At 28.6% G+C, this 18,920-nt stretch overlaps 5 protein-coding genes across 9 annotated transcripts; 3 read left to right on the forward strand and 2 right to left on the reverse strand.

The window, feature by feature from the left end:
* Positions 1–15,124, reverse strand: LOC111027382 (gastrula zinc finger protein xLCGF3.1-like). 2 transcript variants are annotated; one of them, XM_022305755.1, is made up of 7 exons: positions 14,753–15,124; positions 4,507–4,728; positions 4,256–4,435; positions 3,209–3,292; positions 2,948–3,115; positions 360–527; positions 1–283 (listed from the first exon to the last, which is right to left on the reverse strand). In XM_022305755.1, the coding sequence occupies exons 2-7, from the start codon at positions 4,688–4,690 to the stop codon at positions 93–95; spliced, it is 975 nt and encodes a 324-aa protein (XP_022161447.1). In that variant the 5' UTR covers positions 4,691–4,728; positions 14,753–15,124; the 3' UTR covers positions 1–92. The 2 variants fall into 2 exon arrangements, with proteins under 2 accessions (XP_022161447.1, XP_022161446.1); XM_022305754.1 differs by lacking the exon at positions 14,753–15,124 and adding an exon at positions 4,813–5,033.
* On the forward strand, positions 5,140–6,989 carry LOC111027386 (complex III assembly factor LYRM7). Its single transcript, XM_022305759.1, has 5 exons — positions 5,140–5,416; positions 5,577–5,649; positions 6,390–6,460; positions 6,666–6,747; positions 6,847–6,989. Exons 1-5 carry the CDS (start codon positions 5,390–5,392, stop codon positions 6,978–6,980), a joined length of 387 nt encoding a protein of 128 aa, XP_022161451.1. The 5' UTR covers positions 5,140–5,389; the 3' UTR covers positions 6,981–6,989.
* On the forward strand, positions 7,375–12,013 carry LOC111027384. Of its 2 annotated transcripts, none has more exons than XM_022305756.1 (2): positions 7,375–8,698; positions 9,128–12,013. In XM_022305756.1, exons 1-2 carry the CDS (start codon positions 8,387–8,389, stop codon positions 9,455–9,457), a joined length of 642 nt encoding a protein of 213 aa, XP_022161448.1. In that variant the 5' UTR covers positions 7,375–8,386; the 3' UTR covers positions 9,458–12,013. The 2 variants fall into 2 exon arrangements, with proteins under 2 accessions (XP_022161448.1, XP_022161449.1); XM_022305757.1 differs by having other exon boundaries at positions 7,375–8,620.
* LOC111027385 (U4/U6.U5 small nuclear ribonucleoprotein 27 kDa protein-like) lies at positions 11,770–13,505 on the forward strand. Its single transcript, XM_022305758.1, has 2 exons — positions 11,770–12,013; positions 12,772–13,505. Exon 2 carries the CDS (start codon positions 12,779–12,781, stop codon positions 13,355–13,357), a length of 579 nt encoding a protein of 192 aa, XP_022161450.1. The 5' UTR covers positions 11,770–12,013; positions 12,772–12,778; the 3' UTR covers positions 13,358–13,505.
* A 574-nt stretch (positions 15,125–15,698) lies between the features above and the next one.
* LOC111027381 (YTH domain-containing family protein 1) lies at positions 15,699–18,920 on the reverse strand. 3 transcript variants are annotated; one of them, XM_022305752.1, is made up of 6 exons: positions 18,564–18,920; positions 18,428–18,452; positions 18,109–18,191; positions 16,774–17,894; positions 16,382–16,712; positions 15,699–16,304 (listed from the first exon to the last, which is right to left on the reverse strand). In XM_022305752.1, the coding sequence occupies exons 1-6, from the start codon at positions 18,585–18,587 to the stop codon at positions 15,978–15,980; spliced, it is 1,911 nt and encodes a 636-aa protein (XP_022161444.1). In that variant the 5' UTR covers positions 18,588–18,920; the 3' UTR covers positions 15,699–15,977. The 3 variants fall into 3 exon arrangements, with proteins under 3 accessions (XP_022161444.1, XP_022161443.1, XP_022161445.1); XM_022305751.1 differs by having other exon boundaries at positions 18,540–18,920; XM_022305753.1 differs by having other exon boundaries at positions 18,536–18,920.

The raw sequence follows: 18,920 nt of genomic DNA on the forward strand, positions 1-18,920 counted from the left end.
AACTATAAAGGTAACATAATATTATAAAACTAAAATAACTATTAAATAGATAAATTTCCATAAATATTAAAAACTGTATACAAAATGACAATTCAAGTATGTTGAATTACTCTAACAGGACATGATTCAATCTTGTTGACAACTTTTATAACAGAAGCACGGATTACATGCTCATTTATATTAATGTTCTCAGATTCCAAATGAGTGTTTCTTACATGACGGTCCAAATTATCTTTACGTGTGAACTTCTTCATACATATTGGACAGTTCAAAATATTTTTTTCTACAAAATTCCACATAACCATTATTTTAACAATAATAATTAATATTTATTATTATATATGGTGCATGTTTATTACTACTATGAGTTCCAAGATGTCTTTGTAAATAACGCTTTTCTCTAAATCGTTGATTACATAAATAACAAGCTAGTTGAGTTGAAAATATATGTGTCTTTTGATGTGAAACCAATGCATCTTTCAAACTAAATTTTCGTTTGCAGATGTCACATGAAAATGCTTTAGTTCCTGCAATATAAAGTATAACTAATTTAATACATCTGTTATTTTGTATAATTTATTAATACATTTTTCAAGGCCAAATTAAATAAAATGAAAGAACCAAGCATTAATTTAGTTTATTTTAAGGGTGTCGGAGCCCTTCAATAGTATAAAAACATGTCCTACAGAAAAAACTCATAAAAAATCTTATAGAATAGTAGGATTTTTATTATTTTTTTACACATTTCGCACTTGGGATCAAAGCCCGATTTTCAAAATTAAAACTATAGAAGCTAAAATATGCATTCGAATAATGCACAGTATTTGTTCTTTTTCAAACAAATTGTTTAGCACTATTCAAAATAAAATGAAAATTAGGGCTGGAAAAAGTTCTCTTTTTTTTAATAAAAAAAAATTTTAAAAATCAAAGTATTCTACATGGCGTTAAGAGTTTTTTTCTGCGAAGTAATTTTTGTTGATAAAATACACCGTATGAACGCTCCCCCTTATAGGTATCGGGCAGTAGTTTAGTGGAAAAGTATTATAATTAAAGTAATAACTAAAGTACAAATTATGATTTCCAAATTTTATATAATAAGGAAAATTTTAAAAACCGGCCATGACACCTTTAACATAAAAGTGTTAACAGCTGTATACTAATAATATTTAGTATAAATTAGGGATGACAGTAATAGTTTTTTTTTTTTTTTTTAAACGGTATACCGAAAATATCAAATACATTGATAATACCAATACATTGAAAAAATTGAGCATATTGAAATTATCGAAAATAGAGAAACATTGAACACAGTATATATCAACTATATACTACTTTTAAATTGTACAATAATTCCAATGGGAAATTTCCAAGGCACCACTTTATATGTATTTAGGAGTGACCAGCGGTGCCGAATATGGTATATTTTAAACAAGTACTACAAGTACCGCCTTTTTTTAAACGGTATACTAAAATAATGAAAATCTAAAATTACCACACCAAAATATTCGTTTAACAATATTTTTGGTATACAGGGTGTTTCTGAAGTGTGTGAGGTAATTAGTATACGCATACTCACTGTGATGCCACAATGAAGATTTTTTTGGAATTTTTTTTCTAACTTCAAAATCTGGGTTTTTTAAATTTATTTTGAGAATATTATCTTGAATGTAAAAATAAACACTCTAATCGTATTTTATGCAAAATTCTCATACGAATCGAGATATCACATCATTTTTGCGCTTGTCGCGAGGGTTTTTCGCGCTCGAATCGACAACTAAAAAAAAAGTCGTGCGACACATCGATTTGTATGAGAATACTGCAAGATAATCAGTGGTGATAATTATTTGTTGTCATTGATAATACACGATTAATTAACACATTGTTTTACATTGTCGACTAATAAAAAATATGAAATAATAACAAAATTAGGGTTAATAGAGTTTTAAACGATCAAATTATACTAGCATACATTTGTGTCATACCTTTTTTTAAATAACTTTTAACTTTATAAAGTTATAATAGTTAGAGATAAAAAAACTACCTATTTGTGTGTTTATACTGAAATTCCAGTTTTTGGATATCATAGTACCTAACATAATTACTTTGACTCGATAAGATAAACATTTTATGTCGTTCAATGACAAGTATTGGACTGAGCTCTAATCAGACCAACTAATGTTCATCATGTACTCTGTAAGGAGTACGGTCAACTCAATATTAACGATAAAAGTATAATATTAGGTTCACTAATAAATAATAATAGTATAAAATAAAATGTTTATCTTATCGAGTCAAAATAATTATGTTAGGTAATAAGATATCCAAAAACTGGAATTTCAGTATAAACACACAAATAGGTAGTTTTTTTATCTCTAACTATTATAACTTTATAAAGTTAAAAGTTATTTAATAAAGGTATGACACAAATGTATGCTAGTAAAATTTGATCATTTAAAACTCTGTTAACCCTAATTTTGTTATTATTTCATATTTTTTATTAGTCGACAATGTAAAACAATGTGTTAATTAATCGTGTATTATCAATGACAACAAATAATTATCACCACTGATTATCTTGCAGTATTCTCATACAAATCGATGTGTCGCACGACTTTTTTTTTAGTTGTCGATTCGAGCGCGAAAAACCCTCGCGACAAGCGCAAAAATGATGTGATATCTCGATTCGTATGAGAATTTTGCATAAAATACGATTAGAGTGTTTATTTTTACATTCAAGATAATATTCTCAAAATAAATTTAAAAAACCCAGATTTTGAAGTTAGAAAAAAAATTCCAAAAAAATCTTCATTGTGGCATCACAGTGAGTATGCGTATACTAATTACCTCACACACTTCAGAAACACCCTGTATACTTTTATAAAATATCATGCCAAAATATTGATGCAAACAAAAATACTGTTACCCCCTAGTATAAATATACAAATACCCGAATGTTTCCTAATGTGATGTTTTTTTAGGCATTGCTTGTTTTTGAAAAATTTTAAACATGTTGCACATTGAAATGGTTTTTCTAATGCATGAGATTTCATATGAACTTCTAATGATCGCTTTCTTTTGAAACCTTTTGCACATATTGCACAAAAATGAGAACGTACTGAAATACAATAATATAATGTAAAATGTAATTAATTATATTTTATATGAATTACTTATAGGTATGATTATTATTATTATTTTTTAACATTACCTGTATGTACTATTTTATGTTCAATCATCTTAGATTTAGTGAAAAAACATTTATCACAGTCCAAACATTTAAATGGTCTTTCGCCTAAGTTTATAAAATAAAATAAAACACAAATTAAAACTTATTTCACATTTTCAATTCTAAAAAAAATAAAAAGATATTTCTGAACACTTATTAAATTTTGATAGCAAAACATAACCCTTGACAATACCTGAAATACTAAATTTGTGTATACAAAAAGTCAAAGACACAAAAGGTTACTCAATATATTTTAAATGAATTATTAAAATTGACTCTTCGACAATAATTGTATGCATGAGAAAAAGAATTTTTATTCAAATATTTATTTAATTATGTAATTTCCACTATAATAGTATATGCAGTGGTGGCAATTAAATAATATAACACAGTTAAAGAATTAACAACAATTAAACAAATAAATTAATAATATAACAGATGGTAGTAATAATAAGAAGAATGTAAACTACTAATAATAATATTTTGAGTTTCAGAAAAATAATTCATTTTAAGAAAACTTTTTATTAGATTTTTTGAAATTATCATTTAGTTTAGGTTTTTTACGTTTCACTTTCAAAAAACCGCATCAGCATAGGTGTAACTAGAATTTAATAGTTACAGGGGCTAGAGTCCTAGAAAACTTATGTTCAAAATAACTTTGGGGCCCCACACCCCCACCACAGAAAACGTAATTGTCCTCTAAAATCAAAAATAAAAATAAACAATAAAGTGAAAGTATAAACTCATCATTAAAAACAAAATAAGTACAATATATGTTATAGGGGGCTAATCCTTCCTAGTTACACCGATGGGAAGTATCTTACAGTACTTTTGGGATCTGCAGTATATAATTTTCAAAATAGTTGTGTAAGTATCATAGAACTCAATACTCATTGTAATAAAATATATTTTATAAAAAAAAAATGAAAAATATCCATCACTACTTAAGTTGATTTTATTTTCTATTACAAACCTAAATACAATAAGAAAACATTATTTTTACTATAATATAGGTATAAATATATTTACCTGAATGTGTTAACATATGATAGTCTAAATGTGATTGGATTTTAAATGATTTATTACATTTATAACAAATCAATGGTTTTTTTATTCCATCTCCATTGCATGTTAAATGATAGAAACAATTCTTTTTTGAATTAAAAGTTTTTTTGCAAACAGTACAATTATATTTAACTTTTCCATCACCTATAACATTTTCATTTTAATATAAATATATTATACATAAAATTTTAAATCACGTGTACAAAATAAATTACATTCAATTGAAGAAATGTGGTCAGGAATTTTAAAAGGTTTTCTTTTGGTATCAGCCATTGTATTATCAGCTCTTGTGTCCAAGTCAAAACTATTTAGCTGGTTTTTAACATTTGTATTTAACATACACGACTCGAGGTTTTTGCTATGTATTGATTCTTGGTCTTTTGAGTCACAGTAATACATAATTTTAAGAGTGTAGTACAATAATATATTTCATGTACCTATACAGTATAATTAATATACATTTTGTAATGTGTGATAAATATTTTTAAGAATAGTATTAATCTAAAATACTTTTCACTTACAGTTTAAATAAATACTTATATTAAAATAAACATATTAATTGTTTATACTTCTAAATGACATTGGCATGCATGTTAATTAATTTGATAGAAAATGGAATTATTGACAACAATAAACAGGTAAATAAAATAATAATAATAATTTTATTATAGTAGTTATCTTGTTACGGTAAAAAACTAAAAAGTAAGTATGAGATAAGTTGACAACAATCACAGCTCCATTCTACACTGTAGATTTGATATTATTCTATGAACCTATAATTTATTATTCTGTATGGGTACCCTATCTTTAATCATGTAAAAAATAATAATGATAAGAAATTTGATAACTCAATACTATTTTTTTTTCAGATGTAAAAATAAATATTGTGCAATTTGTATAAGCAGTAACTTTGGCAATTAGCAGTATTACTTAATACTTATTATAATATTCATTATTCAAGTATTCAACAAGTCCTATTGCAATTATTTCATAAAATTATATAACTCATAACGCGTCTCAACATTTTACCAAGTGCTAATAATCGTCTGAAATATTAATGTCATAAATCACAAATCATTAACTATTAATCTATTTAATATGGCATCAAACGAAGCAAGAAAAAAAGTAAGTTATGCTTATATGATAAATATAGTTGTATAATAAGACAGAATTTAAGTTAAAATAATAGATTTTAAAGATGTCTCCTATTTTGTGTTGTATGGTTTATAAAGTATTAAAAATGTTATTTATGTTTTTACTAAATTTGACATTATTTTTATTTCAGGTACTTTCTACTTTCAAATTAGTGCATAAAGCTAGATTATTGTGTTTTAAAAATGATAACCAAATGTTAAATGGTATGCATACATTATTATATATTTTTTACAATACTAAATTAATGACATATTATATTAAAATTATCATTTGTTAACTGTTAGGGGTGTCAGTTGACACAACTATCAGAATGGGTGGTAGGTTACTGAGTGACTGGTGGTTTAGGTGTTCCATTATGAGATAAACTAATAATATGTACCTAGGTAACAACATTGATTAAAACATTTCTAAACATTTTCTTAAAAACCATTTTGACACACCTTACAGAAAACGAATGTGTGCCACTAGTTATATCAACATCAGTAAGATTTGTACGTTTCCCCCGGGTTTTTTAGCAATACAAGATGGATGTTTCCGCCCTGAATCAGTGTGTATAGGTACATAATAATATATTGGTAAATTTGTTTCAACTGACAATTTATGAAGAAAATTTAAATTTAATTGTACCTTATATAGGTTTTTTCAATTGAAAAAACCACTATGTTAATAATTAATTAATGCATATAGTTTTCTTAATATGTTTATTATTGAAAAAATCCTAACTATGTTACTATTTTTATCTTAGTACATTTTTTTCAAAGCAGGAAATCAATTATCATAAATTCTGTAGTGTGACTGTATTAGTTTATTTTTGTTTGACAAATATAACAGATGTTTCAATGACATTCTCTATAACAGTCTTTAGTATAAAGATAAAATATTATGCACCGATAAACAAAAGAAACAATATCATTAATTAGAACTTTTTTTATTATTATTTTAGCTGCCAAACATCAAATTAATGAAGAATTCAAAAAAAATAAAACCGTTTCGGATCCTGCAGTAGTTCAGAATGTATGAATGCAATTTAAATAATTTACTTTACATTTACTAATTATAGTCCAAAGCTTTATGGTCTTAATTTAATTTAAATTATATAAAATATTATTTTTATATATTTAACACTTAAAATATGTATTTTAATTTAATTGATAAATTTGTAAACTTACTAGGTATGCAGATAATGGATATTATATGAAATTGTTTTATTTCTTTATAGCTCATAACCTTGGCTCAAGATGTTGAACATGAACTATTAACACAAGTTGTTCAAGCAGAAAGAGTAAATGAAAAAAAATTTAGTGAGTTCCTATTTCATATAAAATTATTATTTTTGTTTTCTCATTGTATGTCTAGACAGTAAATATTATTCATAATTGTTCTATATTTTTATGTTTCAGAATTAAATTTAGATCCAGAACGTCATACTTTGGAGAATATACCATACACTGAATTAGATGATGAAGCATATAAAAAATGGAAAGAAGAAAAAAAGAAAAGTAGAAAGAAAAATGAAAAGTGTTGTTGCGACTAGATTGTAATTGAATTGTTTTCTAAAATTTAAAGTCCAATTTTCTATAATGCAATATTGCAATCCAATATTTGTGTAGAATTGTTTGCACAGTAGTGTAGTATATACTAGGGTCTCTGTTGCATGTGTTATTCTAAGGTACCCATGTTCTTCGCTCAAATGTTGTTAAGATCTATGAAGTTTAGATATGTGTATTGGCATATCTATAGTTTAATTTCACGGGCTAATTGTTAATTTATTTATATTTTAATTTTAATTACAATTTAAAATATACTAAATTGTGATCTTAGTCAAGTGTATTTTTTCTTTGTTTATATTATAAACACATTTTAAGTATACATTTCAATGACCATGTACAACTGCACACCCTATGATATACACGTGAAATAAAATGAATCTTGGACAAAAAGTCAATTTTAAAGAAAGTTGGACAAAAATTCTGGATTCATTTTTTATTGTCGGACAAAAAGAATGAAAATACAAAGTATTCTATAAAATTTTCATTTATAAGCAGTGGTTCAATTGGGGGAGGGCAGCCTTCCACTTTTTATAATTCACATTTTCCATCCCTCTCTTCTATTTGTACGACTGTTTAAGCCATGTATGAGAACTATATCAATTATGAAAGGCTTCCCTTCATCCCTCCACTTATTTTGAGCCACTTTGGTTATTGCTTATAATTAAGTACTTTATTATAATAGGTATAGGTATATACTATGTCTATATACAGTGTGTCCCGTTTTAAATGTACCACTAAATATCTCAGCCCGATAATCTTAGATTGAAATACGGTTTACTGCAATAGCTAAGGGGTACTGAAGTACACATTTAAGGACAAATTTCAAATTTTTAACTCTTGTAGTATGCGCATGCGCAATACAAATTTTTTTTTTTTAAATTGCAACACCTATTTTTCTCACCGGATATGGATAGATTATTTTATTCTAAGTAATTTTGATCCATTGACCATAGTTCTAAACCTAAAATTGAATGTGTTACAGCTTTTTGAAATTTTAAAATAATTAAATTTTTTCGATTTTACCAAAAACATTACACGCTTGAATTTGATACAAAAGTAAATCATTTTTGAACTAAAATGAAATGCATTTAAATAATTGAATACAAAATCACCTAAAACAAAATGCCTAGCTAATTTAAATTTAATTAATTTAAAAATAAATGTACCAATTAAATTGACACTGACGTTGTAATTTGCGTTATTATTGTGCGATAAAAGTTATTGAATTATTTCCAGTTTTATTATTAGTACTTCGATAATATTATTGTAGATATTGTTTGATTATCAAAAATGAACTAATGCACGTTCCCTCAGTATTGTACGTTCATCGATGACACTTATAACTTTTAACATAATACTTTGAAAGATTTTTCTTTTTTTCTTCTTTAAAATGTTAAACAATAGTGAAAAAGTTGATATGATTTTAATTTATGGTGAGTGTAATAAACATTGTCGGGAGGCTGCAAGGGTTTATGCAAATCGATATCCCGAAAGATATCATCCACCGCATAATTTTTTTTTAAGATTAGTTAATAATTTACGAACTTACGGGACTTTTTCGATAAGAGATGCACAGAGACAACCACTACGCAATATGGAACCAAATGATGATCAGGAAAATGAAGTAATTGCGTACATTCAATTAAATCCTCACTCATCTTTAAGACATGTTGCTAGAGAATTTGGCTTTTCAAAAACAAAGGTACACAAAATATTCAAAAAATACAAGTTACATCCTTATAGGGCTGATCTAGTTCAGCATTTACGCCAAGGTGATGACGAACGTAGATTAACATTTATTGCATGGATAACAACATGTATAAATAACGACCCATTATTTTTAAATTACATTTTGTGGACCGACGAATCAAAGTTTACCAATAATGGTGTTTTAAATAAGCAGAATAACCGTTATTGGTCAAACGGAAATCCACATTGGGCAGTTGATACAAATTATCAAACAGTATGGGGCACAAATGTGTGGTGCGGATTATTAGGAGGACATTTAATAGGTCCACATTTTTATGACGGTACTCTTAATGGAAGACGTTATTCAGATTTCTTAACTTTGCTACCGATCATGTTGGAAGATGTCCCTTTATTACTTCGTCAAAACTTATTTTTTCAACAGGATGGAGCACCCGCTCATAATGCCATTATTGTAAGACAACAATTAAATGAAATGTTTGGAAATCGATGGATGGGAACTCACGGGCCAGTGGAATGGCCCCCACGGTCACCTGATCTAACACCATTAGACTTTTTTTTATGGGGCCATTTAAAGACTGTTATTTATGCAGATCCACCAGCAAACTTACAGGATTTAAAAAATAAAATAACGGTAGCGTGCAGACAATTAACAAAAGAACAAATTTTGGCAGCACCCTATAGAGAAGTGAGTCGTCGACTGGAATTGTGTTTAGAAAAAAATGGAGGAAATTTTGAACATTTTATTAGATAAAAAAAATAAACATAAGTCAAATCAATGTAACGGAGTAATTTTAATTTAATTCCTACTTCACATTCTTAATTAAAATCTATGAAAAAATCACTCAATTCAAGCGTGTAATGTTTTTGGTAAAATCGAAAAAATTTAATTATTTTAAAATTTCAAAAAGCTGTAACACATTCAATTTTAGGTTTAGAACTATGGTCAATGGATCAAAATTACTTAGAATAAAATAATCTATCCATATCCGGTGAGAAAAATAGGTGTTGCAATTTAAAAAAAAAAAATTTGTATTGCGCATGCGCATACTACAAGAGTTAAAAATTTGAAATTTATCCTTAAATGTGTACTTCAGTACCCCTTAGCTATTGCAGCAAACCGTATTTCAATCTAAGATTATCGGGCTGAGATATTTAGTGGTACATTTAAAACGGGACACACTGTATAGTAATAAATAATTAATATTCATTTAAAAAATGTAATTAATTTTAATATTCTGATAATTTATTTATTAATTTTAATTTGGTATAGTTGTGGACCATTAGGTAAGCAAATAGTAAATACATACAAATAAATATTAATAATGAATCAACAAAAGAATAATTTTTTAAATTGCATATCTACCTGTTATAGCTGAAGTGAAACTTTTTACAAACATTTCTTTGAAAAACTTGAAAATCATCCTAACCCACTAATAAAAGGCCTACATACTTTCTCACTCCCTGGAAACCCATAGCAAAGACTTAAAAGAAAATGGTGTCGTGATTATTTTAATTAAATATTCCCCCTTAATTACCCTAAACAAATCACAAGGTAAGTGCCGCTAATGGGTGGCTTCTTATTCAAAAAATCCATGTTTTTTAATCCTAATGCTATACGCTTATTGTATAAAATTGTATAGATTGTGTATGTGCTCTTGTAGAAATAAAAAAAAATAAAAAAATTGCATATAATGTCATTGTGAAAATGTTATTTGTATTAAATTATTATTATTGTACACAAAACTTAATACTGATTGAAAAAATCTTTCTGGTATAATTAATCCGATTGCATTGAACTTAATACATTGAATTCAGTTCAGTGTCAACTGGCTAGGGAAGGGGACAATATGCATAACTATATTATAGTATATTATAAATTGATACTATTTCCCAGAAAGAAAAGGTATTTTTGATTAATTTAATAAATTTCTTCTTAGTTAAATTGTTTCTTGTCTATAAAATAATTTTCATTGGGTAGGTATGTCAACATGTTTCTTTAATAAATGTATTATTTTTGGATATGAGAAAACTGGAAACACACAAATCCCCATAGAATTTAGTGAATTTACTTTTTGGCACAAAACTTCCTATAGTTACGCAATTCAATTGCTTGAAATTATTTTGTATTTTTAAACATAAAATCAAAAATAAATATATTTAAAACTTCACAAGTATGTAAATAAAAAATAAATATGTATTTATTCATCGTAACATAATCCAGAAATTCTCAGGAATTAAGTTCCATATTGTGACCGTTTGTCCGTAGGTAGACGATATCTGAAAATTCGACAAGTAGGTAATTGTACAGATGAATGTAGATGAAATTTATTGTTTCGTTTTTCACTTTTACGTACGATTGTTTCTAGTGGCATTGGCTATAATCTAAGAACCTATCAAGAGGATACCTACTTCGAAACAAATGTACAACTGCCTCCTCGTAATGCCACGCCATAGGCTTTAAGGATCAAAATAGGTCTATACTAGGTACTATAACCCATACTAGGTATATAGTCGAGATTATTGGTTTTTATTTCAGCGAATTAAGAGCTGACGCAACCAGAACTCCATGGGCTAACCAGTAACCGGCTGAGTCTATTGTCTAAGTGGGTAACTATCTGGTAAATTCGTGTTAAGTGTAAAGCTCAAAAAAAATAGAACGCAATCATATTAAACTAGCCTGGCTTGACACGCTAGCTTATTAGAAAATTCCCTAGCTTGCAAGCTTAAAAACAAAGCTAGTTCTGTTTACACAAAGCTATTATTACTAGCTTTCTGGCTTACTAGCACGGATATAGATGCTACTAGTATTATAGTATTACCTTGCTATCCTAGTTTATTTATTCCTAGCTTGAAAAACTAGCCTCGCGTATTCCGGGCATAAACGACATGGAATAACTATACCACAGGGCACAGTGCAACCACGATAGTAGTAAAATTTATTGACATGCTCTTCGTTCAGTCTCTCTTATCTCTCTGTGATCCTTGTGATATTTATTATTTACCAGTTACCTCCGTTGGCACGGGCTGAGATAATATTATTGTCTATAGTATACGCTATAGTGCTATACAGTAGTTGATTATGAATTACTATTTGGACGATTTCGTTTTGGTACTTAAAAGAATAATATTAAGTAATGTTGAGGAAGTTTCTTGCAATTTTATAACTTGTGTTTAAATATTTAATCAAAATACTTTGAATCTTCACTTTATAGAAAGTACCCATGATTTAATATTAATATTTGCGGTTTTCTTAAAGTTCATTGAATTAGGAGTGCATTAAACATAATCATAAGAAATCATTCAGTTGGTAAGTTTGCGAAAAGCGATTTGGTTATTCACAATAATTATATTTTACTCATTTAAATTACAATTGAAAGTTTTCCATCATAGTTGATTAATAATTTATGTATTTCTATAATATACTTTGATAAGATTTTTGGTTCTTAAGAAAAGTATACTTGTGATGCATGTAAGTACATATTACTAACTACTGTTGTACCTATTTAGTAGTAATAGTAGATGATACCTATACAAATATAAGGTTATTATTAGGCTTAAACCAAATAAACAATTTAAGTTTTCATAATAAATGAACTAATATTATGTATTCAATTGAGGAGCCCGATTCTACACTAAGTGACCGAGCACCCGATTTCCTACAGCGTGACTAGACCCTTGGTGCTCTATTATCAAACTAGGTTCCCAGTGCTCTAGACACAGCATATTTCAAGTATTAACTAATTAAGAGTGATTATACTACACTAATTTGCTGCCTGTTTCACCCATATTATATTCTGTAAGGATTTAGTTGATTATGTGAAGAAATAAAATCTAAGTAATTTTTACACTGTGTGTGTGTATTATACATAGTGAGCAGGTATCTACTTAAAAGATTTTTGCCCTTGAAATTTTCACAAACTACTATTGTTTGTAGGTATGTTTGTAGGTATAATTGGGCACTTGTAAAGGATAGAAATAAAGACTGCAAATATGTCGTGATTGCAATAAAAATTATGAAATATTAATGCATTGTTAATATTAATATTTATTTTATTTTATTTACAGAATAATTATGAGGGAACGAGAGCGTTATAAAGATAAAGGACATGATCGTACTAAAGATAAACATCGTGATCGTTCCAACAGTTTAACTAGAACACGTAGGGGTAGATCTCGAAGCTCATCACCAAGAACAAGGCGTGAACCACGTGAGCATTCAAGAAGTCCACGTCGTGGTCGTTCTCGAAGTACTTCACCGCGAGCTAGACGTGATGTGCGCAAAAGAAGCCGCTCTCGTCAGCGTCATTCAAGATCAAGATCACCTGTAAGACGACATTCAAGAGAAAGACGTCGTTCTAGAAATCGTGATTTAAGAAGATCAAGGTCAAAAACTCCACCAAAAAAAGACAAAAAATACACAAGGTCTGTCCAACATACTGCTCCTAAAGTTACAGAAGAAGATCTACGTGGGAAAACTGCTGAAGAACAAGAAATGATGAAAATGATGGGATTTTGTAACTTTGACACTACTCATGGTAAAGAAGTTGACGGCAATAATGTCGGTGATGTTCATGTTATACTTAAACGTAAATATCGACAGTACATGAACCGTAAAGGTGGATTTAATAGACCTCTAGATTTTGTAGCTTAAGTATTATGTATACTGTTTATTTAAATTAAATAGTCAATTGTATAATATTTGACTAACAATTATACATTTTACTTTTACTTTTAAGAGAATAAGTTTAATTGTGTATGTAATAAATTATTCTGATTAAAATGTCTACTATACCATACAATTTAAACTAATTTTATTTTTATAAAACAACATTAACAGAATTCCTACTATGTTTGACCATGTTTTTATTGTTGTGGAATATTGAATTACTGGAATTAAATTTACTTTATTAGGTAATATTTTTCTATAAAGCTTTATATATTTATCTACTTTGACAATATCATAAAACTATTTTTTCAGTACTGTCAATTTGAAATTTTAAAGGGTTATAGATTTTAATAATTAATAATACAATCAAAAATTTAACGTATATCTAGGATAATATAAATTGATAATTATATTTTATATTTATATATTTTGTTATCAAAATAGTCGCGTCTATGATCCATGTCTAAATTATACTTAGCCATACTATGGTCTATCCATACCAGATTAATTAGTAATTACCTTTATTTTGTTTATGATTTTGATCAATTTGATCTATTGTATAAGTAATCATTTACAGTTGGATTTGAAAAAAAATACGGCAAGAAAATACTTATTTTATGACTGTTGGAATGTTACATTCTCCCAGTACTATTTTTGTGATACCTATCCCAACCACACAAAATATTCGCTATCTAGGACCGCTGACTAACCTGGGCTCATCACATCCATACCAAATTAATTACGTGGAACAATTGATCCCGTCAACTACAACCACTTCTAACCCCCTAACACTTCAATCCAAACAACAAAATTCTCCTACATAAAGGTCTACTAAAAACAATATGGCGTATAACTTTAGGGCACAGCAAAACTGTCGAACATAAAGAAAATCCATACATTCCGAAATAAATGCCTCTGACAAATAACCAAAGCTCCCTTTTATGTCTCAAAAAATACACTCTATAGATACCTCATCTCAACAGTACAACAGGTAGCGACAACTCTACAAAAACTTCTACTCAAATCTTTCTAATCACCTTAATCCCTTAATCTCCGATTTTTTTTATTCGACACATTCTAGGTAATCCCAGAAGGCGATTAAAACGAAATAGGTGTCAAGACCTCTTAAATAATTAAAATCACACTCTCCACCACGGGAAGTTCCATCAATGGATAGATTCTTCCCCCAAGACCACAAGTCTACATAAGTCACTTCAACACTTAAACTTATTGTAAGTAAAATAAAATTATAGATTGCATAGTAAACTATTTGAAATAATAAAAAAATATATATTTTTGTGAGCATCAAACAATCAAGTCTTCAATTATGATTTGAAATTATATAATGTCAATAACAATAATATAACAAATTGTAATTACCTTCAGTGGTTGCTTATCTCGTAAAAACCCAAACATTTTTTGTTGATCAGAATCAAGCTTTACTCTACCTCTCAATTTATCAGTAATCAAAATAAAATTGTTTATTTCAAAAATTTTATGTTCTCCATTTTTCAGTCAAAATATTATTTGTAAAATTATGATATAGTAACTATGATGAAACCACAAATTAAGGTACTCTATCTTAGTCCTTGATTGAACATTATCAATGTAACCTCTATTAAATGAAACACTATCAACTTCATAATGCTGATTACTACACAATTTTTAAATTATTTTTCTTTAAAAACTTATTATCCAGCAACGAATATGAAAACAATCACTATTTTAATAAGACAAGATTGAATGTGCAAAATTAGGTTTCCTAAATAAATTGGTGTTTTTTTATATTAAAACAATTATATGCATTTTCAATAAGAAATATCCATTGTTCACCTATATTAAACCACTAAATTAAATAATTATTTTAAAAAAATCACCATTTAGACACTGTAACTCAGTGTATTCATTCAAGTTGCATCAATCTTAGTAGGACACTATGATCAGATCTCCCACATTGGGGTATTTTATCACGTTCTTGAAATTTGAATCCCTTTTTCAAATTGTAACTCATTTATTCATTATTTTAATTTTCATGTAAATATATTTATTACTACGTAAGATTTTAGTTATAAAATGCACACAATTGAGAGGAAATTATATTATAACTGCTTGGATAATGGATATTCTGTTGGAAATGTATGGCCACAATAATAATTAAATTTGCTATTACTAGATTATTAATTTAATTGAAGTTGCCAGTGGACCAGATGTTATGGAATAGAAGATTAGTTCCTATTGATACTGGATTATTTTTATACTGTTAAAATAAAATTATATTCATGCAGAATTATGTATTTTATACATTTACGTATAAAAACTAAATGTATTTAATTTGAAAGGTTATTTATTAATTATTATTGATACACATAACTTACAATTATTTAAGATAGGAGTACTCAAATTACTCCTACACTACTAATTGTTGATAAAACTGTCAACAATAAATATAGCTGAATAAAATGGTCAAACATATCAAGGTAAAATAAAAACAATTTCTCCAAATAAAATGAAAGTAATTTAGGAACGTAGGATTAAACACTGTGAACAATTCTACAAACCCGTTTTAGTTTAACCAGGTAAAAAAACGAATAAACGAATATTGGTTTTATTCATAACCACGGTTAGTCTGCTTCAGGTTACTATTAACAAAAACGGAAGGTCCACCTCTACCCCTACGTCCTCTGTTGAAATTATTTCCACTTCTGTATTGTTCATCCCAGTTACAATGATGATCATTACGGATTCTATTTTGATCACTACGATAAGTTTTGTTATGGTCTCTGAAGTTGTCTTCTTTACTATGATTCTCATTACGGCCCCTATAGTTATCAGTTCTAGGTCGATGGTTATGACTGAAGTTTTCAAATTTTTGAGGTTGGTAAACATTTTCCCTACCTTCAATTTTTGTATTTTTTGGCTTATGTTCCCAATCCTAAATAAAAAACAAAAGATAAATAAAAACCACTTAAAAATGTGAAATAAAAACAAAAAACATTAAAATAAGCTAACTTTATAATGGTTTTGCTGTGGTGGTCGATTATCATTTAAAAATTGAACTGGTCCGATATGATTATATTTGTTTATGGTAGAATGTGATGATGGAGGAAGAGGAGCGGCACTTTTTTTGTTATCCTCTAATTTTTGTAAGTTTTCATAATGTTGGAAGTCATCAAAAATCGAAGTTTCATGTCTATAAGAATGTATTATTCTTAGTACTTGTACACCCTGATTATAAGGAACCTCTTGTGTATCTCTAGAATGAGTCACTGGTTTGTTTTCATTGTTTTCTAAACGAATGTGTCTTAATTGGCTATTTGGCACATCTTTTACATATATCCATCTAAAAAAATCAAAAATTTAATCTCATAATTTATTAAACATTGATGATTGTTTAAAATTACCTAACACCAAACTGCCCTTTCCATTTATCTTGACACCATACTGAACTAGAAGAATTATAATCAACAGCTGATATCATTTCTGCTACTCCACAAAAATGTCCAGATCCATTTACAGAGTACAAAAGAAATATTTTTTTTTTATCTGATGAACTAAACGCTTGATCTAATCGTCTATTTCCATGATCGGTAGAGCACCATATCTCATATTTAATTGATCGATGAATATCATCTTCAGAATAAGATTTAATAATAAAAAATCTTGATCCTTCGGGTGGATTAGAATACTCGGCGGGGTTATAATGATTTTTCATTTTTAGTTCGTCAATTATTTTACGCTTAGTATTATCTTCTGTTGGAGAATTTATAATCTGAACTGGTGGTGGTGATGACATGATCATAGTTGGAGGCGGTACATGCCTAATATGATCAGGTGGAGGTATGTGAGTAGGTATTTCTGCCATAGGAGGAGCATTATAGGAAGGAACATTTATATGATCATTCCAGTTTTGAGGTTTTGCTTCCACAACTATAGGAGCTTGAATAAGGGGAACTTGAACCTGTACAACTGGAGGAGGAGGAGGAGGAGGAGGTTTACCTATAGGCTTTGATTCCCAGTGACCATCATTTTTGCCAGGTATTATAGGTTGTGGAGGCATACCAGGACTTTTCTTCTTCGTTACAGAAGTTGATGACATAATGGGCTTCAGTGGTTGGTTTGGGACAGCTGCCCATGTTGATACTTTTTTCTGCTGTAGACCACTATTATCTCTATAATCATTTACACTTAGTGCTTGCACATCTTGTTCGATGGTTTTTATTTGTTCGTTTACTGGAACTCCGTACATTTGATCTCCAGCCCTAAAATATCCTTCAAATGGCTTTTGAGCAATGTAATAGTTATAGCCAGGGACAGGGGTAGGATGATTGTACTGAGCATTATAAACATTGGGTTGATTGTAAGTCTCTGGAGTAGGCAAATATCCTCCAACATATGTCAACGCTTCAGGCGCATTTGTCCAAGATCGATCACCCATATTGTATGCAGCTGGTGTTGGATATTGATATGGAGCTGGATTTTGATACTGATAATACTGCTCTGGTGTCATAGCATTACCATAACCCTGAAATATGTTTGTTAAATAATTAAAATTGATAATTTAATATAATATATTATCAAATCAAATATTTAAGGTTTTAAAAAAAATATCAATTTGAACTATTTTAGTTTAAAATTAAATAAAAATTAAGTTTTATAATTTTGTTACACAAACCAGTTTTTATTTAAAAGTCTTTAATGGTATTTATATTACTAGGCAAATAATGACTATTACTTACAGGTTGTTGTTGGAGTTGTGGATGCCAAACAGTTTCAAAATGTGCAGCCTCTTTTACTTTGTTGGGATCTTTTGGTCCATTGACTATTTTACGAAACATAGAAACAATTAATACTAGATATAGATTTATTTAGAAGATTTTTTCAGTAAAGCAATGTTTGCTTTACTAATCTAGATTAATTAAGTCTACAATAATCCATGTCTATCAATACACACCGACCATAAAGTAAACAATGAGACAATTCTCATGAATACTGATGTAATTAGTAGGTATACATGAAAGCCAAAAATTACATAGTTATTGTTGTTGTCATATTTACCTTGGTGTTCTTGTCCCTTGACGCGCTGAACGAGTACATAGAACATGACAAATAAATACAAAATAATACCGAAATATTATAAATTGTACCAATCGCAACAGCCAGTACCTACGTAAGAATAATGGTTATATTTCACCTGTTCAGAAACGCCGGCTGACATTACACGACCGTGTCTATAGCGTACAAATACCACCACCGCGGTTGTCGTAATCGGCAATCAATCGAATTCGACTAACACTACGAACGAAGGCAGACTCTCAAGGTGCACTAGGTCGGGAGACTTCTGAGACATTCGACGTATAAGAATAAGTAAATCGGTGGTCAAACACATACACAACAATGGCGGATTCGGGATTACGGCGAGTTGGAAAATGCATAAGCAGTCGGCGAAGCAGTCAGCACGCAGATAGCCGAATGCCAATATATTATATAGATGGTATATATACCAAGTGGTATAAGACGAAAACACCAAACAGTAAATAAACAATAAAAA

This window comes from Myzus persicae, unplaced genomic scaffold, assembly GCF_001856785.1.
Source record: "Myzus persicae strain clone G006 unplaced genomic scaffold, MPER_G0061.0, whole genome shotgun sequence".
NCBI lineage: Eukaryota > Metazoa > Arthropoda > Insecta > Hemiptera > Aphididae > Myzus > Myzus persicae.